Source organism: Lepisosteus oculatus, chromosome 7 (genome assembly GCF_040954835.1).
Source record: "Lepisosteus oculatus isolate fLepOcu1 chromosome 7, fLepOcu1.hap2, whole genome shotgun sequence".
Lineage (NCBI taxonomy): Eukaryota > Metazoa > Chordata > Actinopteri > Semionotiformes > Lepisosteidae > Lepisosteus > Lepisosteus oculatus.
Window position 1 is genome coordinate 47,266,400 of NC_090702.1, and position 23,183 is coordinate 47,289,582.

Genomic DNA, 23,183 nt, shown 5'->3' on the forward strand with positions numbered 1-23,183 from the left:
ATTGCCCCGATGTAAAATTTAAAAAAGTACAAGGACAAAAAAAACCTCTATAGTTAGCATTATCACCATGTATTTGGCCTAGTCAAGAAATGAAAATTGTATTTTAAAGGAGAAAGCCAATAGCAAGGTCTCCTCAATAGGTATTTACTGATGAAACAAACTTAGAGCTGTTCACTGACCCAGAACAAGATTACTGAAACCATTAGACTGCAGCATCAAATCCTGAGAAAGCAAGGCCAGCTAATGTACTCTTGGGGGGAAAAATGCTCTCTCATTCACCCCTTTCACTCCCTGCTCATCCAATAGTGAAATGGCTGCTAAGAAGTGCCAGTTATGACAAGTGAACTAATAGCCAATAGGTTCAGATGTTGACTTTGAAACCTCTTGAATCAAATCAATTAAACTGAAACAAATCACAAATATTATGCAAAAAAGTGAATCAGCTCACTGTGCCATAGAAGATCTAAATGGCAAGGCTACATTTCAACAAACAAGAAAGCAACTTAATGTAAATGAATTTTCAGAAGACTTGAAATAAATAGAAAATTGAAGATATCCCTTTGTATAACTTCTTTAACAGCACAGCTGTCAAGAAATGCAGTTGATTTTAACTAATTTCACATAAGACATTCAGCATTGAATTTCAACAAAAATCTGTACTATACAAGACACTAAATATTCTTTAAATGACATTCACAGAAAAAACAAGTATAGTTGTGTAACTATTGGGGTCATTTTCACCAATGACAGAAGGATGAATTATGACACCTAAAAAAAGCACCCACTACTTTTCCAAAGAATGAAAGTGCCTTTGAAAATAGACAAAGCAATTACCTCTGCTTATTCATTTAGAATGTTTTTTTCCCCAGTTTGAACCAAAAGAAAAATGAAAAATAAAAACAAAACTGACTAGTTTAGACATCTATCAGTGAGCTTTTTCCAGTAACAGCCAGCACAATATTACATCACAAAACCCTCACAGCAGACCTCAAATTCTGTTTCCTTTGCCTCAGTGGAAGTCATATGCAAAACTGCTAAGGAAAAGAACAGGTTTCTTCTCAGACCAGAGGCTGTCCATAGGCTAAAAGTCAAGAACACAAGAGGTAGAACGGTAAATCCTTTTCCTGCCGTTAGATGAGTCGATATCATTTTAAATCTGACCGACAGTTTAAAAAAGAAAGCACACTCAATTGTGAGTGCAATACTCGCAGATGTACAGTAGATCCGATCATAACCAAATGACTCAACATACTTGGCCAAACCCATGGCTACCTGTGTTACTTGACTCCCCCTACAGTGAAAATATCACTGTTGCCCAAAACAAGTAGAGCTTAACATTACAGCTTGTGAAACAGACATGCTGCATTACATTTCTAGAAATTGTTCCCCCCAATCTCAACTGCTTTGCTTGAACTATAGTATGTGCAGGTTGATAAACACTTAATATAACTCAGAAGTTGTTCCTGGTTTGTTTGCGGGCAGCTGGTCTACATTGCAAGTGCAGGCACCTGCTAAGTCTGGCAAAGCAATCTGGAGAACAAAGGCAGAATACGCTATGACTGAGTCTTTCAGGTTACTTGTGTCACAAAGCAGCAATGCTGGTTCTTAAAGCCTAGCAGGGTCAGGAAATAGAATATTAAAATCATACTTATGTGGTGAGTTACTTGCCTGCAAGTACTGTTTCAAATCTCATCTTTTAAATACATAATATAATCTTTAAGCTGCAACATCAGCTTTAAGATCTATGTATTGTCAACCAAATATAGCTATTAAGGATTCTATGCTTTACATTGGCAATATCCAAACGATGACATAAAAATTAATCCATCTTGTAATTCATACAAGTGAACACAAATATACTAGCCTTTAAACCTAACCATAAACTGAACGTTTAATAGGAATACAGGAATTTGTAAGACATTAGGAAGTCCGCCAGCCGTGTAGTAAAGGCTGTAGTGCCGTGTGGTAAATCTATAATAAAAGAGGAACACAACCGATTGTCAAAGTCAGTAAAATCATAACATTTTCAAGCAGTGATTGCAATTGTCTATCTTAACAGGAAAATAGGTAGATTAGTTATTTCTAAATTAGATTTTAAAAAAACCTGGACTGCTATAGAACAGTTTAAAAATGTTCTAGGTTGCACATTTCCAGCAGGAGGTAAACTGCTTCTCACATTAGCGAATCTCCACACTTCATACCAGAAAGCTTTTATAAACTGAGTATTCATGCTTCATTGGCCATGCTGTCTAACAATTTTAAGGGGGATTTATGACTCCTTCCTACCATTAAAGGTTCAAAATAAAAAGTTGGTTTAAAATGAAAATTCACTTAAGATTATACTTGTAAAAAAATAGCTTATTCAAATTCACATGGAGAAAAGAAGCCTGCACATTCATTGCTATATATTGCCATAAATCTTAATACCCATCTTATTATACATAAGTTAAATGTGCTAAAGCTAAATCTGCATCTAATTATGTTAAGTTCATTGTCCTTTTTCTAGCTTTTACTTCTGCTAGAATATACACTTTCAACAAAACATCACACAAATAAACAGAACAAACTATGAAACATTTTTACATTTAAAAAGATCCAGCAATATATTTACTTCAAATTTGTATCACAATGATGTTGCTCACCTTCTTGCAATATACGTAATAGGGTCAATCCAGTCTCTTCCTGCTTTGTGTTCAAGTCTGCCTAAAGAGTTCTTAAGAGGACCAGAACAGTACAGGTACAGCATACCTGACCACTGAAAAGACTGAACTAAAATTTAGTGGCAAAAGGGCTAGATTTCTTTTCACAGGTGAGGAAAATTTATATTAGCATTTGCGAGGCAAAGTTCATTTCTTAGAAATGCATAATTGTGTTTCGAGAACTGCTTCCTGAAAGTGTGGACCAGTTTGAGAGAGCAGGTTTCCTTTGAAAAGTTGTTTGTTGTGTGGAAACCAGCACTCTCCTTAAGCTGCCACGTTTGTTTTAGCTGTTGCACATCTGACCCACCTGCCAAAGGTAAGGGTTACTTTGAATGGTAGCAGGGTAGGGCTGGGCGATATGGCCAAAAACATTATCACGATAAAAAATTTCATATCAGTCGATATAGATAATGATCACGATAAGTGTCAAATCATTATTTCTTTCAAGTTTAAAGGCAGATTTTTTCTCCTGAGTTAAAGTTGAAGAAACCAGACAGTTAATTGGTAAATTAAACAACTCTTTATTTTAAGAACACAAACACTTGCCAAACAGCAGAAACATTAAACAAATCTGAGGTAGAGAGTATTCAAGTCTTTATGTCAAAATATGCATGAGTAAAATTTACAAAATAAATATCTTAATAGAAAAATTAAATACTGCAGTGTGATAAAACACACATAGAAGATGGCTCAGACTGCAAAGTTTAAAGTGCTCCGTTTTATGTCTGATCAGAAAAAGCCAAAACATCTCCAAAGTTGAATGACCTTTTCTGTTGACGATGTCATCGTCCTTCGAGCTGGCCGTTGGCAGCACTACATTTGCTTCAGTGTCGCTCTTTTCTCCACTCTTAACTACAATCCTGTCAGCCACCACCGTGTGGGTAAACAACACCATGTTAGCTACCCGGTCTGCAACACGCGCATTCGCGCAGTATTTTGTGCGCTTGCAGCATAAACACATATCGAACATTTATATCGAGGAAAATTATCGTTATCGAATTATCGCCCAGCACTATAGCAGGCCCCATTTCAGGGTCTTCCTGCTTATACAAATCCGTAAACAGCAGTTTATATGACAGCTGTAAATATTATTTTGCCTCTATGCTCGACGACTTTATTAGTCCATAACTCTGCTGGCCATAAAAAAAAATAGGTCACATTCATGATGTTAGGGGTTGAATTATCAGATACCTTAAACTGGTATCTGAGCAATTCGATTTTTACTCTTACCCTTACATACATCACTCCCAATCGCCTTATTTCGGATCAATACCCTGTGCAATTTCCTGTACTGCATGCAAACTATTGAGAGCAAAAAGTGAATACCATGTAACAGGGTGCAGCGCGAGTGCATGCACTACACAGGGGGCTTGGAAGCAGAAAATAAAGGGTGTGGATATAGAATGTAGTGAAAATATTAATACATGCATACCTATAATGGCTGACAGTCGCTGACAATGCAAGCAACGAATGCTATGGCAGGAGTAGCATGCACCAGTAATTGCTGTAACTGCAATTACTGGATAATTCAACTCCGGTCAAAGAATACATTGTCATGACACTGCAACAATAGGCTGGACCACGGATTAGGCCCTGAATCTTCAATTGTTTAAAAACATAAGATATACATGAGAGTACTTCTAGAGCAGTGATTCTCAAACTATGGTACGCGTACCACTCGCACCGCCAGGTGGTAAGCCATATGACGCAGGATCTTTGTTGTGTGCACTGAAAAATCGGGACGGGTTTTCATATTTTCTATTTTAATATGCGTCGAATACACATCCCACGTACTACAATACAGCTCGCGCTACTACCTGAGTGGACACAGAGCTACAATGTAATTCTATAGGAATTTGTTTGAGGGTATGTCCCATGAGGACTTTCTGTTCTGTAAGCCTCTAGCAGAGAGCACATATTTCAGCTTCTGGATGAACTTATCAAAGAGAATGGCATCAACTGGAAAAAATGCATTGGAGTTTGTACAGACGGTGCTAGAGCAATGACAAGCCGACACAGCGGTGTAGTTGCACGAATTAGAGAGGCTGCTCCAGAAATTAACGGACACATTGCAACATCTACCGCGAGACCTTTGCCGTCAAGAAAATGCCTGAGGATTTAAAATCTGTCAGACTCCGTTGTGAACTGTATCAATGCTTGAAAAATTTACATCTGCTTTGTTCAACTAAACAGGCTCACCCCTCTCACTGAAATGGTGCTTTTATATTGTTTATGTTTAATTGTTGTTGTTCCTGCTTTTTTTTTGTGAAGCAGTTTGAGAAGCCACCTTTTAAGGCGCTATACCAAATAAAGTTAATTATAATATTTATTATACGTGTACGTGAGTGTGAGTGTGCACGCTCATGTTGGTCATTGAGAATTTCTGGGGTTCCTATGAGAAGATGACTTTTAGGTGGTACTTGGATGCTTTGGTTTGTTCAGGGGTGGTACTTGGTCCAAAAAGTTTGAGAACCACTGTTCTAGAGCAATCAACATTTCTGTGCAGGACTGTTTGGTATAATGTAAACTAAGCAAGTATTTTTACCTATGTGAGAAAACCAGCTTGTATATTACATTTTGGCATCATAATTCAACACTTTACCACAGTGTGAAAGATGAAATATTTTTGAGCTCTAATCAAGTTTCCATGTTCTGAGTATTAAATAATCATTTCCTTTCTGGGTTGTTTTAAAATTTTGCCTTTTGTTTATTTTTAAGTAACCATCAGGCCTGATCATCCGTCACCATGTTAACATGCACCATTACAGTAAGGACACTCCGATTTATGTGCAGACTGAGGCAGACAAATCTAGGTGCCAGTATTCTTTGAAGCTTTTCAGTCAGCCTTCCAACTGTTCCATAAGACTAAAACAGCCATGGTGAAAGTGACTGATATCCACATAGGTTCAATCCTCCCTGTGCTTGTTCTGGTTGACCGTACAGCTGCCTTTGACATTAAATCATGTAATCCTCTTAAATCACTTAGAGACCTACAGCACATTAATATATCTGGGGTTGCTCTTTTTTTGGGCTCGAGTGCTATATTTCTGACCAAAAGCAATTCACAATGACAGCACTCACACTTTCACAATTTATTCCGAATCATAACAGTTATTCAAATACCCAATTACCAAGATAAAAACATTAAATTGATCTATCTTCAGAAGTATTACAATCAATTCCAAACATGTTGCACTTTTCTACATCGTGCACAACTCATAAAATGCTAATATGTATATTGACACGTTAAATACTTGCAATTTTGTGAAACCTCAGCTTATAGCCGATATCTGATTTACCTGCATGTGATCAAAATGAGCACTGCCACAGAAAAGCAGGAATTGCCACCAAAACATTTGCTTCACAAATGTGAATACAAAGGCTGTAGGGATAGATTTTTCAGGAAAATGTTGCAGTATTCCAAAAATATAACATAAATCCCCACTTTACCACAGGCATTATAATTATGTCAGTATTGAACAATCAAGGAAAGAAGGAAAGTCAAGGAGCTTGTTTCCAACTAAAAAGCTCAGCATATTTTTGGGAGACAAGCAGCTGTTCAAGAAGTAACTAAGGTAAAAGAGCAAAACTTTCAAAAAGTCAAACAGCGTTGTAGTATTTGTAGGAACAGCATTACATTTGTTTTGCTCATTTTCCAATGCTCAAATCCTTGGAAGTGAAGCTGAAGGAGGCAGACAAGTACAGCAAAGATATTAGACAGTCGGAATTGACAAATTCAGAGACAGTGAAGCTCATATTGTGCCTATTGTCATTTGACTATCTGAAAGCCCCCGAAGAGTTACAGATGGAGCTCATTGATCTCCAATGTGACTTTGCCATGAAGGACAAATTCAGCTCAGAAAATCTGGAGAAAGCTCTTTTTTGCTTTGTTCCATTAAAGTAAATTCCTAAATACAAAGGAGCACAGAAAACTGTTTTGTTCAACAATATGAAAGGCACTATACAAAGAACTGTGCTTGTGTTTACATTCATAGAATGCATATAAAAGTATAAGAGTACAGTAGCAGTTGGCAGCAGGCAATTGCCTTCTTGATAGGTGTCAAGCCCCATCACTGATAGCATCTTTTATACCCCCTTGTTTACGGATTGAATGGCTGTCCTTGGTGATCACATCCAATTGCAAGAAGATAAGAATCAAGCTAAATAACATGTGTGAGCATGCAATCCAAATTATGGTAATTGCACAGTCAGATTATGCAATCCCTATCTGCCATCTGACTGCAGGTGATGAGATCATACTCAATGTGCATTTAATGATAATTAGCATCTATGCTAATTAAGTTACACAAGAACTAGAATGATGTGAATCTTTTAATGCAAAGTGACAATATATCCACAATCTAGCATGTTTTTACCAACACCATTAAATTCAATTCCTAAAACTCTTGAAAATTGCTTGCATTAGGGCGGAGCGGTGGCACTGTGGCTAAGGATCTGCACCTGTGACTGGAAGGTTGCCGGTTCAAATACTGCGGCCGGCAGAGGAATCCTACTCCATTGGACCCCTGAGCAAGGCCCTTAACCCCAGCTGGTCCAAGGGCGCTGTATAAATGGTTGACCCTGTCCTCTGACCCCAAGCTTCTCTCTCCCTGTCTGTGTGCCTCATGGAGAGCAAGCTGGGGTACCCGAAAAGAAATTCCCAATTCAAAAAATTGTATATGGCTAACAGAGGGATCATATCTATCTTTTTACAGAAGCAGGTGATTTTAGTTAGAGAGCACCTGAAATGAAAATGACAACACCCTATAGCTCTTAAGAACCACAGTCTGATTTCCCAACTTAAAACAACCAATTATATATCACATTCAAAGGCAACAAACTGATGATGAAAATATAAAGCCTCCAGAACTGTGGCTCTAGGATCAGGGTTGACCACGCCCGAAACAGAATACAAAACTGGTCAGATTTAGGGCTGTTTAATTGCACCACCATGGAGAAGTTAATTCATAACTGTTACAGGTTAGTCACCCAAAAAAATTGTAGATCACATTGCATTGACTAAATCCCTTCAAAATGAAAAATTTAAATTAGAACTGGGCAAGAAAAATATCAAAGGCTTTCAAAATATATTACACATCTTTAAGAATATTTGATTTAAAAATGCCCTGCAGTACTGGTTCATCCCATGATATTAGGAAAATACTCATGTCATTGAATGATCACTGAAATAAGAGGTGATTTCATATAACTTAACTATAAATGTTATTTCAGATCAGACTATTAGTAACTTCAAATTACCACATTTTTGCATGAAAAAAAACTTTCCTTTTTGCATGAGCAACACAATTTTGCAAGCAGATGTCTAATTAACCTGTGCCTGAACAAAAATGTATTACATCTGCCTAAAGCCAGTCAGCTTCAGAATTTTATCAAGCGGATGGTTCCTCTTTTAAAATCCTGTTAAGTTCTGAAGGCCCTGAAAAACAGATGTTTATTTCACAAAGATAATATTTATTTGCAACCATGAAGGCATAATTTAACTATTCAATCATGGGAAAAATATACTGTACTTACACAGAAGTAACAGAATACATCCTAGTTAGGACTGTGCTTAAATCCACAAGAATAGGTTCTTAGTTACAGCCTAGAAGCTTCAGACAAATGTGTGCAGAACAGAATCTAAAACCAAAACTTGGCGTCCTAATTACAGCAGAATGACTCATTTCTTCTTTATATTGAGTTGTTTCTCTTTGTATATGGTATGTAGCATGGGCACTGGCCAATAACCCATTCAATGTGAGCTTCTACTCTTTTATAAATGCTGTCTGTCATTAGGGATTTCTAAGTGAACTGCTTTCAACCATCCCGATTTCTTTCTCTAATCAGCTCCAATGTAGTGCTAGTTTACAGTTTTACTATTGCAGTTCCATCCAAGCGTTGTTTTAATTAAAACTTGGGTTTTCCCTGTAGCTCAATATCCACCTGCTGCTCATCCTGACCGACAGCAGCTGAGTGCCTGGCAACACTTTCAACATAATGTTTCTTTCTGTGGCGTACCGAGCAGTGAAACATGCTGTGGCTACCATTAGAAACAGCTGGCATAATTTCTAATGATTTGGAAAGATGATTTGGAAACAATGAGGATTATATCACAAATCTTGGTCCTAACGGCAGAGATTTTGCGGATCTGTCATCGGGAAAATCCTGATCCCAGCATGAGCTGCGTCACCACACACTTTAGGCTTGCCTCAGCCCTCTGCTTTCTGAGATCTCAGCAGGGAATTGCACTTGTAACAGAAAAAGATGGCTTTTGGATCTTGATCATGCTGGCTTGAGGCCCCGTCTTCTCAGCTATTTCACGAGGATGGTTATCCCTGAGGGGTGAAACCTTTCATACAGAGATGCGCTGGATTTTATCTAACAAGAATCAGACCATAAAAGACTATGGTCAGTTCCCAATTGTCTACAACTGCATTGGGATGGAATTTTCCCAAAAGACCACAGGTATCAGTAGACTAAATCAAGAGAACTAAAAGATTTAAAGTACAAAAATATAAGGGTACAGATCAACCGCAGTTAATTCCTCTTCTCAGAGCATACCTTGAATACTTTTAGCCTATGTGATAGCTTCTTAATACATCAATGAATTCTGCATCAAGGAGCATTTCAAAATGATGGCACAAGGCTTAATTTCATCCATGCATGATTAAAAAGCAGTTCAGTTTTAGAAAAAAAAATCACAGAAGGCTTTTACAAATCGCACTTAGCGTATTGGTTTCAATGACAGAATCTTTCAGGTGATTATATGCACAAATCACTGAATGGCTTGCTAGAAGTAACAGATAAAGGCTGGAACAACCAAAAGAGGCTTTGCAGTAAGGGAGCCATGTGGCGAATTGGCAGTCAAGCCCATTCACTGCAAAGCTCCTGCACCAATATTCTTATTACAGGAGCACCACTGTGTGGCCAGTTCTGCTGCTATTGCATGTCAGAGATTCTCTTGATGACAAATCTAGTTAGGCAAGGCTGAAAACAAATCCAAATGCAACTCTCCCGACAGCTGTAAAACAAAATCTTTCCAGTCACAATTCTTCAGTACGATAAAAGTAAGTTACTAACTCATGTAAACAGCTCAAGAAAACCTTTCTGATCAGCAACTCAGAGGTCCCTAAGAAACAATACTGAAATGGCAACCAAAGCCTTTTTAGCTATATTATGCGCTTTAAGGAACAATACCAGCTCAGCATATTTTTCTCTTTTTTCTGAACTTTACATTAGAGTGTGGAATAAAAAAGCATCAGGAATTCACAAGTTAATAATAACCCCTACCTGCTGATTAGATTCTCCCTCAATTCTTGGAGGCCTGATACTGGAAAGATGGATCGTCTTGTGTTCTCCAGAGTTCAGCTTCACCACGATGGCGTCCGCATTTACAATCTGCATTACCTATTTAAAAAAACAAACATGAATGAGTATTTAACTTTCAAATCGAACAGAATCTCTGTATTACTAAAACACATTGCAAACTAAAAGCATTTTACTAGTTATAGGAAGGTGAAAAAGCAACTTCTTTAGAATTGACACCAAAAAAACACTTGGGAACATAAGAAATTGCGGAGGGAACACTCCCTTTACAAAAACAAACTGCTGTGAAATTGAAGCCAAGCTATAGGACAATGGTATAATCATGCTCAAAGATGTACACAGTGACTTCCAAAATCCACATAGTTTACTCTCCTACACCAAAAATAAATCCTACCACCCGTGCACATTATCAGACCTAGAACAGGTACCAACATATCTGTATTTGAACGATCTCGGTTTCAAGTTGGTACACAGAGGTAATGAAAGAATATCCCACAGAAGATCATATACAATTACCAGGAAAATGTGCATAGTGAGAAAATGGAAAATATTAACCAAATATATATATAATAGGCTTAATTATGCTTAAATGTTTTAACAGTTGATAGCCATTTCAAAGTCTTTCAGTCCCAGTTCATTCCTTCCTTAAACAAGAAAAAGTTCTATTTGCTGAATTTAGGAAAAACAAGATTGTTTGAATTGAAGAATACAACTAAACCATCAAAAAACAACTGCTTTTCAATTACTGATTTTCAAAAGTCATTTGCAGCTTAATTCCAAGTAGCCAACTTGCTAAACTCATTATCCAAACTCAGACGGGTTCTGAAAACAGATGGCAAACACTACTCAGCAAAAAAAACGATGTGGTCTAGCAAACAAAATTCAGGTGAATGAGTGTCAGGCAGAAGCAAACAAAGTATTTATTTTTTATACTCACAAAAAAACTGAGGGTGTATTCAAAGGAGCAAAGGCAGATCTTGGGAAGAGCATTACTAGCAGTGAATGTAACCTCACCACCTTCAGACCCCTCCACATACCCCTGCCCTGCCCCTCCCCCGGGAAAAGAAATCTTGATGGTGCTGGTCCTATTTTTTTTAAAGGACATCTCGCATTTACCATCAACACAACCAGCTCCCCCAGAAAAGTGTTTAGCTAAGCGCTCGATTCTTAAGCAAAAGGTGGGTGTGCATCAGCTTTGAGCTTACCTCCAGAGAGAGAATTAGCAGTTTTATCATCCACCTGTCTGCGCTGACCTACTGCCTTTTGACACAGCAGAAATTAAACCACAGGGAGACGAAAATCCATTTCAACTTCCACAGGCTGGCCTCCTAAGGAAAATCCTATCCTAGTAGGTCCAATATATTACCCTTAGCATCTAATGAGGCCCTCACATTCATTAAATATATGAAGGTTTATCCATGCTGCAGCCCAATAACACCTCTTAATAGTCTAACATTAAAAAGCTTTTAGAACGAGCTAAACCCTAACTAGATCAGCAATGTCTAATCTCATTTTAGATATCCCTGCCTTCTGTCTTAATTGCGAAAACATAAGTGTGAAATAAGGAAAGGGTTCCACTTCAATTGGATCTGATAATTCTCAATCAAAATTTATGTTCGTCACTCGTCTACAAAATAAGTTACACTGCCTTTCATTCATGAAAGGTTGTACTGCCTTCATTACGTAGGCTGGAAACATCAAGCATTGATTTGAAATAACCAGGTAGGTACTAAAACAAAGACAAATGGAGAATACCACAACAATTTGCTTACTATATTATCTTCAGTATGACACAGCTTCCTTAGTATGCGGTGCTTTGTAAAATGTTTTAACAGTAAGCCTTATGAAAACACTTAAAAGCCCTCACTACAATTTTTGTCTCATACAAGCACCTTTACTCAGTTCAATACAACTCAAAGTCACTTCAAATGATGGTGCAAGTAAATTTTAAGAACAGGATTTAAAGTTACAGTGAACCCAAGTAAAACAAAAAGATGGAAGCTCTAGCAAATGCATAATACTGGTTCTCACTTTTATGTTTAACTGAAAGCCCCAATCTTTGTCATAATCATTTGGCACATTAATATCTCTGGTATTCTATGGCATAAATGATATTCCATAAGCTGCCTATGGCCATTACATTTCATAAGAAGCCTATAATATCTGCCTAATTAAGAATATTTAGAGTGGAAAGAAAAAATAGAAGGATGAATTAACTGTCCAAAATTCCTCTTAAAAGCCTTTCATGAATTTGCTTCTCATTTTACTATTTACATTCATAATAACTATTGTTTCACAATATTTTCTTGATGCAAAAATATACCACAAATGCATATCTGAGATACTAAGGATGTCAATTCCCAGCTAATGAACAGCTGTATATGCAGAACATTTTGATGAATCCAGCCAAGAAATTAATGCAAAGCATTTTTATAACCTGATTTTCCAGAGAAGAGCAGAAGAACAACAATTGCACCACCTAGTGTGTATTTACCCACCAGCTCTCCATCCTTTAAAGCCTTCCTTAAACCATCCTTAAACCATATCGTGATTTCATTTGAAATAAAGAACAAGGTGAAAAGGTACTGTGATTTTTTTTATCCCCATAAAGGTTAACTAAATTAATATTCTATTATAAGCATCTACCAATGAAATAAAAAACAATCTCTATTAAAAAGGTCATGAAAGATTAATTATATGCTACACAGTATGAGCTTATGAAGGGAGTGTTTTTCAACAATCCTGTCAGTATTTGAATGAGAAGTCACTAGGATTACAAATCATTAGCATGCAAAGCTTATTACAGAAACACAATGGTCTCCAATAGTAAAATTTGATTGAGCAAACACTGAATCTTTAGACATTGTAGAATTTATATCATTCCCACAATTAGCTATTAAAACTCTTCAGCTCTTTAATAGCTATTTCCAAAATAAAATAAAACACTCATTACCATACTTGAGTACTGTGTATACTGTATAATAAAATTTACCAAACTGATTTCATGGGCCATTAAATGTCTATTGCTTTGTTATTCCAAGAAAAGCATGATGCCATCTTAAGGATTCAAAACAATGCAATTTACAGCATGCAATACAGAAAATATGTACTGAACCTTGTATTTTTATCATTAAGGAACCATTAGATGTAAATTTTATGAACCATGAAAAAGGGTAAAAACTCAAATAATATTTGATTTGCTCATTTTGGTTGCTAAAAAACCTGAGATGTCAGCAAAATGCAAGCATAAAAAGACTAACAAGTACAGAAAACTGTGTGACAAAACCACTCTTGCACATACACTTTATTCTACAGTTAAGAAACATTTTAATTGCTCAAGTGGAACAGAAAATGAAAAGCAAAATAGACATTTAAGCTTTATATGAAAATGGAAGTTAGTAGAACACCTCTAGTTGAGTTAAATTTTAAGTTACAGAAAAAATATGATTACAAGAGTTTCCATTATAAAGTGGAAAAAAACTGGGTGCATATAAAAATACAACAAATTAAAAAAACATTTTTTGGCATAAACAGTTTATTATAGCCTGCTTTCTCAGTATACAATTAACTGGAGCAAAAGTTACTTTTAGAATCACCACACTGTTGTAGTGACACTGTCCCAAAGCAACAATTTGAACAGTGCTTTCCTATAATGTCTTGCTTTTAGCCAATCAGGAAAACAAAGATCCAGCTACTGAAACACTTTTTAGGCGATAAGGCTTTTGTCACATACACACAGCTTGTTAAAAGCTCCTTCTAGGTGTAAATATCCCTTCATCCTCAAAATATGACAGCTACATGGACACTGCACAATTTAATGTCACCTTCACTATCAAAAACATTTGTAAGTCTCCCTCCCATCAACCGCTGACATTAATGAACTAGAGGACAAAATAACCTCAAATACTATTAGAAATTTCAAACTATCCATTAAAACTCACCCAGCAGCAATGCAAGCTGTCCCAAATATCTAGCAAGGGACTGTCCAACATTAAGCATATTGAACCCAAGCCAGGATTAAATAAATGACACTCAACCTCAAAAGGCTAATTCACAGTTAGGTTTATACTCCTAAGTGGGTATGCTTATTCCCCAGTAAGAATGTAAATGATCTGTATAATGATTAAGCTGCACATCTCCTTCACACACCAAGAGCATTTACTAAGTCATTTACTGCAGCACAACGCAGGCCATGCTGTCCACACATTTTTCACAAGCCGTTTGAGAATTTCTAATAAAGCTTACCTTTGCTACAAACTGTTTATCTTTCTGATCAAGGTTAGCAGTGGGAGCCACATAATCCTTCCAGATTCTTACTTTCCGTTCTTTGGCCGACCTGTCCAAAAACAAATAATGAAATAACACTTCAGGAGAGGAAACTTCCGCAGCAAAGAATTCTCACTACATATTTTGGGATTGAAATCAGAACACTCAAGTTTAAGATTAAAATGGAAAACGGAGCTCAGCCCCAAGCATGTGCACTCAGCAAGAACTTTTGTATGTTATAATAACATAAGGTTTTCAAAATTGAGCATCACATTTTAACTAAATGAATCAGTTACAATTTATTTTTCCACAAATTCAGCCCTTTGATTTAAAAGACACAGCCACCCAAAACTAATTTAAATTGATTTAAAATGTAACAGTGGGAGCTCCACAACTGAAATAGTTTACTCTTATTTTGCAGTTAACTCACAGCTGACCACTTGAATCTGTACTTTAAAACTTGCATAATGTTTTGCTTTAATCCAGTTTGAAATGTCACCAAAATCACAATGGAACTATAAAAAAAGTGGAATATTCCACTTTAGTTACCACTACATTCAATATTTTCCAAAAGGAAGACACTGTACAGCTTCATCAAGAAATCGTCTTCTCACCTTTCTGCAGCTCTCAGTTTTTCACCTCCCTGGGTATACACTGCCATTGACCAGTCTACACAACGGGCGAAGCCTTCTTTCAGAAGCAGTTCAGTAATGTTGCCGTTCTGGAGAAAACAAAATCACCCATTGCATAATGAAACATTCTTATGAGAAATGAACACTAGAAGCCAACTCTAGACCAAAATGCTTTTTAAGCACGTTACGTTGATTTTTTCAGACTGCTCTAATGTTAATCAAGTAATGTTAAAAAAAAAATTGAACTTCAAATCTCGTCTTCCAAACTTATTTTCTACAAAATATTTGGCCAACTACATTTTATTACACTGTAGGTGGGGGTGATGCACTTTACCAATGAAAGAGCTATAGGTGGAATTAATTGAATATAAGATGAGATCACTTTATTGGCCATATACAATTTCTTGTATTAGGAATTTGTCTTTTTGCATACCCCAACCTCTCTCCTTGTCTGTGGCTCTCATGGAGAGCAAACTTGGGGTCAGAGCGCAGAGTCAGCCATTTATACGGCACCCCTGGAGCAGATGGGGGTTAAGGGCCTTGCTCAGGGGCCCAGTGGAGTAGGATTCCTCTGCCGGACGCGGGATACGGACCAGCAACCTTCCAGCAATGGGCGCAGATCCTGAGACACAGATCCACTACAACATCCCTATATATATAGCTCAGATCCCAGGATCCCACAAATGTTTACATGCAATGCCTTGGAAAAGTATCCACCCCTTCCAACGATTTCTCTTTTTGGAATTACAAATGACGCATACACGATTGAAGTGAATATTTTTCAATTTAGTTTTTTCAAAGTAAATTTTTGTATGGGTGCAAGAAAATAAATGTTAGCAAACATTGTAAAGAAAAATAAACCATAGAACTAAAACAATTTTTAATTTTCTAATACCTTATGCAATTTCACAAACAGCTCACCAGATCCTTCTGCAGGAAGCTGAGGTAGCTCTTAACAGATTTTATTTAATTCAACCAAAAAGACCTAGTTTTCAGATCAACTGAGTTGTAGAAAGGCACAGAGCCAGAGAAAGGCATAGAGGCTTCCTCTGAGCAGTCAATCATTAAGAAGTGGAAGATGCAGTGTACCGCCCAGACACCGCTCAGATCAGGCTGTCCCAACCAACAGCAAAACGGGGAACGTAGAGAGCCACTATGAGATCACGAGTCAAATAAGGCCTACATGGCTGAGTGGCAGTAAGGAAAGCATTACTGGAAGAAAAACATCTCAGATCCTGCTTTAAGTTTGCAACCAACCACATAAGCGATACTGCAAACAGGTGATAAAAGGGCTAGTGATCAGATGAAACAAGATTGGAACTTTTTGGCCTAAATGCAAAGCACTACATCTGTGTGCCAAACTAAAACACAGCACATCACCCAGTCAACACCTACTGTGAAAAATTGTGCTCTCAGCATTATGGGCCTGCTATTTATCAGCAGGGACCTGACAAGCTTGTCAAAAATGAGAAGAAAGAGGACAGAGTAAAGACCAGGCAAATACTAGAGGAAAAAGTGATTCCACTATGTATACTTATGCAATCAACATATTTTAGTTTGTATTTTTTCTTTTTATGGATTTATTTTACCTTTTGACATTTTCACCCATTAAAAGATTCAGTCTGAACATTCAAATTGATTAAAAATATTCACATTAAAAAATGTTAATACATCATTTATAATTCAGCACAACTAGAGGTGAGTACTTTTGCAAGGCATTGTATTTGAGGGGACCCGCTTACACCCACAATGAAGTGCAGAACCCACCTGGATAACATGTTACAGCCATTACGTATCACCTTGATCTAGACACACAGCAGGTGTAGGAGTGAGAAATTTTGTTACCAGTTGAATTAAGGTGCATCTTTAGGGAGATCAGACCGTACAGAAACGGAAAGGAATTTAGCCCAGACACCGAGTTTAACACCCACATTTGTACAAACAGTGCCAAATCTTTAAAGACCAGGTAATCAGGAGGGAGAGATCTCAAACAATTCATGGTGGACCTACTGTCTTCTGCTTCCCCCCTCCATTTGTAATACTTTTAACCAGGACAAAAGGTGTTTTACAGTGAACTATGCCTTAAAAAAATTAGTTTTCTATAATCAACCAGAGAAGAAAATCCTATGTCTAAAAACAATTAGCTTAACTGTTAAATTGACTCGAGGAACAGAGTTTGAGAACACTGGTTTAATGTCTCCTTCTGAAGGACCGTCTGTAGCAAATGCAAAGATTTGTTGTTTCGGATTAAACTAATAATGGCCAAGGTTAATTTTAGTTAACCACATGTTATTTTAAGTAAAGCAACCTTTGCAGCTAATGAGGTATGATTTCATGAAAATGTATCACTTTACATTCAACTTGTGCATGTTTCGCCCTTATTTATTGCGCAGCCCCCAGGCAATATTAAGGAACCCCAAAATTAACCACAAAAACTTCTGGAATTGGTGCCACCTGCCATGCAGGCTGGCAAGCACAGAAAACAAATATTGGACTGAGCCCATGTGTTCCATTTCTCGGCCGCTTACCGGGTGAAGGATGGTCCCGAGAATGACCTGGTTTGGACAGCTCTCCAGGATGATTTGCACATCTCTCTGCAGCAAGCGGGACTCTGTGAAAAACTTGGCTTCCGCAGCAAAAGACTCAGGCGTTTCCGTGCCATCTGGCTCCCGTTTAAAAGTTGGGCACTAAAACGAATTTTGGAAGGAATGAGGTTTCCTAAAATCTCTAGAGGCCATATGACCTTTTGACCAAAGACTTTCTTTTCAAGCTCCCAAAACAGAATTCTGAAGAGGGATTGCCTGCTTTCAACCATTACTACATTGTTTAATGAATATATTATAATAATAATAATATTATAATTTCACCACAAAATATTCTGCTTGGATGGGCGGATGAGCGAGAAATTTGCAGGGCTTGACTACATGTAGTGTAAAACGTGAACATACCTTGACACCTGACAGCATCACCGTAACCAGGTAATAGTCTGGAAGAAGGAGAGCACGGACCACACTCCCATCACGCACGTGCTCAATGATGGCTGAAGGAAAAGGACACAAAAGAATCACTAGAACAGAGAACATGTTTCTGAATCCACAGCTAAACTGATCCTCTGATAAACCGATACTCAATTGATGCTACACTGAAAACTAAAGAGAGGGCACAATAAGAGCTTAATCTGGAACATATCCAATTTGAATGTCTTGCATGCCTCCGTGGCTTTCAAGATTCAAGATTTTTGTATTCAATTAACTCCACAAACGAACTCGGTGTTAACCTCTAGTGTCTGAACACAACACGCATGGAATTAAAAGCAAGAGGGGGAGAAAACAAACTAAGGCGGTAAGATTAGGCAAGCATTTAACAAAGGGGGAAGATTAGGCTTGTTAAATATATTTCAGATGCTTAAAGTGGATAAGAGTTTACAACTGACAGGAAGTCATTCAGCCCATCGAGCACATTCAGTTGGTAATAGCTAATCACCGTGCAGCTACTTTTGTTAAGCAGCTCACCAAACACTGAGCTACAACAAAAGAGGAAAAGCACATAACTTATCGTAAGGCTCAAGAGAGAGAGACACGAGTCTCTGCTACCATTTTGTAGGTAAGAAGCCATATTTCATGGATGAGTGCTATGAAACTGCGGCAGCATGGACTCCTGGACTCCTAAAGGCAGAGACATTCCCTGCACCGACTGACTGGCTGGCTGATCTTTGTGCAACGCAGATGTCTCTGCTTGGTGGCTCTCTACCGAGAGATGCTTCCGAGTCAGCCTCCGAACCTGGCACTGGGGATAAGTCTTAACAAGAATTAATACAGAAAAAAGGTTCCAACTTGACCAGCGCTTACCATTTACAGGTTTCTGATGCAGGGAGTCGACAAAGTGCCGAGGGTTCTCGATGGTGTACTTCAAGTCACGGATGGAGTGGGACCCACTGCCATCGCTCCAGATCCCTTTCTTTGCACCTTTTGCTTGATCCTCAAGATCACAGAGCCTGACCTGATCAGGACTAGGATAAATCAGAATTGCATTGGTTAAACACATTAACACAGGAAAAGTGTAGCTAAATTAGACGCATTGCACAATTAATGCGACACAGATGTGTTCGCTACAGATTTTTGATCCCACACCGAAATATAAATACCTGCATGCAAAAAGAGGACATTTTAAGAACAAAACTGAAATATTTTTGGCCTACATTATCTTCTACAAAACTTTTTTGTTCCAGTGGAGATCTGTTCAGACAATTTCGCATAAGAACCAATAGATCTAGAAGCTTTTGCTTTGCTGCAGTCCAACTGTGGCTTTTTCAATTTCTGGGATATTTCTGAAAAGACACTACACACACCTCTCCTTTCACGTGTCAAATCGGAAAGGAAAACTCAGCAAGTGGTAGTCTACAGCACATGTTTTTAAGAACATGACATGCCTCACTGGTGTATTAATACTAAGACTATTCTTTCTCAGAAATAAACTTGAACACTTTAGCTTTAAATATTTCTCATGCAAGTTATTAGTATTAAATCAATTACACAAGTAATGTGTCAAACCTTCAGTTTTGATAAGTTCAACATCATAAACTGACTTTTGTTAGAGAAGTGGGCTATCCAGCAGGCTACGTTGTAAGGCGTTTTATTTAATTGGCAGCTGTGACTGCTCATGCACTTTTACTACAGTTCTAATCCCTTGCATTTCTTTGTGCTAATTTTGTCATCTCCTCTCTATGTTACTATTTTCTTTTAACCCTGTTTTCCTCTTTGGAAAGATAAACGTAATTCTATAAAAGATAAAAGTATCATCATCATTAAATCAGAAGCTAAATCAGGCTGGAACTGGTTAGTACTGGGATGGGCAAGGTTGAAAAAACAGTTTGCTGCTGTATATGAGAGTGTTTGACCAGTAGATGGCACATTCCCCTCTAGTCCAGAACTTCTCAACCAACGATGCGATATTGTGAACCAGGATATTGTGATGTTAGGAGATGTCATTTGGAGGAGACTAAGAACCAAGTAGTAAGGACCTTAGCATACAGGAACTGGTGCACTATTTGTAAGAGCACAAGGGTGGTAACCTAGTGTCCTGGCTAAAACCAATTCGGGCTTGTTTAGCCGGGCTTTAGGCTTGTATACCTAAAGACTGGTGCCTACCAGCTCCAGTCTTTAGGTGTACTCAATTACTATAAAAATTACGCACAGCGCAAACCTTGTGTATCATCTTTGCCTAGTTTTATCTATATATTCTTGTCGCACATTGCCTTGTATCTTCTCTTATGAGTGCAGTGTCTCATGGAATAATGGAGTGGAATAATTTCTACCACGTTTGCAGTGCTACCCTTTAAGTCTGAAAAGCAAGCCAGCATCAGGAGGTAAGCGAAATTCTGTTACTTAAACGTTAGCGATGTTCTATGTTTGAGTTAGTTTTATTAAAGTACAGTAATATAGTAACAATGTAAATTTATATTAAGGTATTGTAATACGTTCTAAGTGTGAATGTGCAGCTCAAGAGTGCATTCGAACCTATGTAAATTTCATCTTATGTATGGTTGTGTGGAACATAATCCATAATAGTAAAGTGATACCATTTAAATCTTGACTATCCAGCACTGCTCATTCTCCACAGATGCCATTCAACATTTATACTCCAGATACAAGTCGAGCAATATTAAAATGAGCATTATGGAATCCCTCATGAACACATCAAATAGCATAAACATAAGCAAATACCTGTAACTATGGACTAGACTACTGAACCTAGTCCGGTAATGAGTCAAGTACCTATCAAATAACATCAAAACTACACAGACATAATCGGAAAGAAAAGTTACTTTGAGGAGGTTTCAAAACTTGTGTCAGCAGTAGCATTCCCACAGCAAACCGAATGTGAGCCTATCCGACGTAGCTCTCCCTCTGTATATTCATCTCAAATGTCTCATGTTACAGACTCTCACTCAACACGTGCTGCTTCTCTCATCTTCCCATTCTTCTAGTTCTCCCCAAAGTACTTCACATGGTGGAACCCTCACTTCTCCTGTCTGCCCTCACATATATGGGGATTTCTAGCACTGTTCCTGCCCACCTGTCCTCAACAGTCAGGTTTCCTGGTAAAGTTCACGCCCTGCCCTTTACTTTCTCCATTCTGGTCCCCCAGGGACCTGAGCTGATACAGCTCGGCTGTCGACACAGCACAAGCACGTTCTTATCATACAGTTCAGTTATGCCCAAGATGAGCTAGGTTTCTTCTTGTTCTTGTTTCACTGGGGACTGGAACCCATCATCTTAAAAAAGGGACCATCATGGAGCCTGTGCATTACAACAGGTAGTTGGGCCACTCATCCCCTGAAAAGGACAGCTTTGACCAACAACTTGTACATGTTACAAGTTACACCCTACTCACACCTAACAATTGGACCATGATTTTTACAGGGTTACTTGTAATCTTGTGCCCACTTTCACCTAAAAAAAAAACCCCACTACACAGGAACTGAGATATTTTCTGCCCTTATTACTTCTATACAAGCTTGACTCCGTTCAAGCTCATTGAAAAAGAGCAGTCTTATGTTTAAATAAAACGAAAATAAAATATGATATTGGATGACATTAATATTGTCCCAGCAGTTCATTGATATTTGTTTAACTCATTCTATTTCACGCCAGAGTCTGGACCACATGAACTTTTCACAATTCAAACAGAATGCTAAAAAAAAAAATTTACAAATGTTTAGGGCATGCGTGACTAATATGATTAAATTCTAAAAATTTATTCTCAATTCAATGGTTGTTTTGAGGAGGGTTTGTAGACGTTTTGGCCACTTTATTAAGAGCTTTGTAATGTTTAAAAATTTAAAGATCAGAGCTTCTGGGAACCAGTTAAATATACTCCACACAGGCAGGGAGATCAAGAACTTACATCCACTTTCTAACTGCTTTATCCAATTCAAGATCGCAGGGAAGTAAGGGCCTATCCCAGCAGGCCACGGGCGACAAGGCGGGATACTCTGTGTACAGGACGCCAGTCCATTACGGGGCAAACACGAACACAAGCATACTATAACACCGGGATCAACTTTCCCTGAACCCAATTAACCTAGCAGCATGACTTTAGACTGTAGGTGGGAGGAAACCGGAGCACCCTGACGAAACCCACATGGACACTGAGAGAACATACAAACTCCACACACACACAGCACCCCAGGAATTGAACCCAGGGGCCCAACACTGGAACGCAGCAATGCTACCAATTGTGCCACCAGAACAGTCACCTTCAAAAGTGCACTAAAAAATAATCCTTTCTGATCATTTTTCTCGGCATTGACTGGGAAAAAATATTTTTCTTTCTCCCTACACAGGGCGTATTTAATATATTTATTGATTAAATACAAAAATCAGAAGGCCTGGCTAGAATGCTTACTTGTTTCCTCTTATCCCTTCTCGTCGGACTGTGGCCAGACCCTCTGATACAAGAGACTCTGCAATGTTCTCTCCAGAAGTATCTGTGAACAGAGAGAAATTACCTGAATGTTAATCTGTTAATCACACTCCAGTCTCAAAATGTCAATGAGATACTTGTGAGGCTCAGTGATGCATTGTACTATAAGAAAAACTGATTTTGGGGGTGAGGTTAACTACACACTACACTGAAGGGGAAAGGTAGTGCTATAAATTTTCATTCCCCTATGTTTTAACGGCACTTTCCCCCTGTTGTACATCTCTAGTCTGCCTAATGGGATAAAGCAATGCAAAACCAAATAATTCAGCTTCGCTAAGATAATAATGGTTAACTGTCACCAAAACAAACTAAATGTATAAAATCTTTTAATTAGGCTGTTTTAGATACAGCATATAATTTCATGTGGCTCTGAACTAAAATGACCAACAACAGCAAAACATAGTAGAGGAATAGTAGAATAACAGAACCAGACAAGATGACAAGAAAATTAATACTTGATCTTTAGAAGCACAAAGTAAACCAATGCTGAGGCTGTTAACTTACATCAGTAGCTAAATAACCAAATGTGTAGATAATCAAGGACAAGTCTGATTTTTCTCATTTGATTTGTAACTGAGCTGCTGTATTAAAAAGATAAGACGATTCCCAGAAGGGGGCCTTGTCCATTTTCACCAGTTGGACGACATTTAAAAGTTTCGCATTATTCTTAGTAGTGTCATTAACAGTGTTAAAAAAAAGGATAACAAGGCTTTCAGAAAAAACAAATTACAACATTTCAAAACAGGTATCTGTATTTCAAGGCTTCTTTCTGTAA

At 37.9% G+C, this 23,183-nt stretch overlaps 1 protein-coding gene across 1 annotated transcript in view; it reads right to left on the reverse strand.

Annotated features, from left to right (window-relative positions):
- The window catches only part of snd1 (staphylococcal nuclease and tudor domain containing 1), a 305,771-nt gene that overhangs the window by 276,927 nt on the left and 5,661 nt on the right, over positions 1 to 23,183 (reverse strand). The window contains exons 4-10 of the mRNA XM_015352232.2: positions 22,331 to 22,412; positions 18,772 to 18,932; positions 17,872 to 17,963; positions 17,452 to 17,610; positions 14,906 to 15,012; positions 14,271 to 14,361; positions 9,990 to 10,106 (exon numbers count right to left, since the gene is read on the reverse strand). Of these exons, the coding sequence (XP_015207718.1) occupies positions 9,990 to 10,106; positions 14,271 to 14,361; positions 14,906 to 15,012; positions 17,452 to 17,610; positions 17,872 to 17,963; positions 18,772 to 18,932; positions 22,331 to 22,412 (809 nt within the window). The remainder of the gene's footprint in view (positions 1 to 9,989; positions 10,107 to 14,270; positions 14,362 to 14,905; positions 15,013 to 17,451; positions 17,611 to 17,871; positions 17,964 to 18,771; positions 18,933 to 22,330; positions 22,413 to 23,183) is intronic.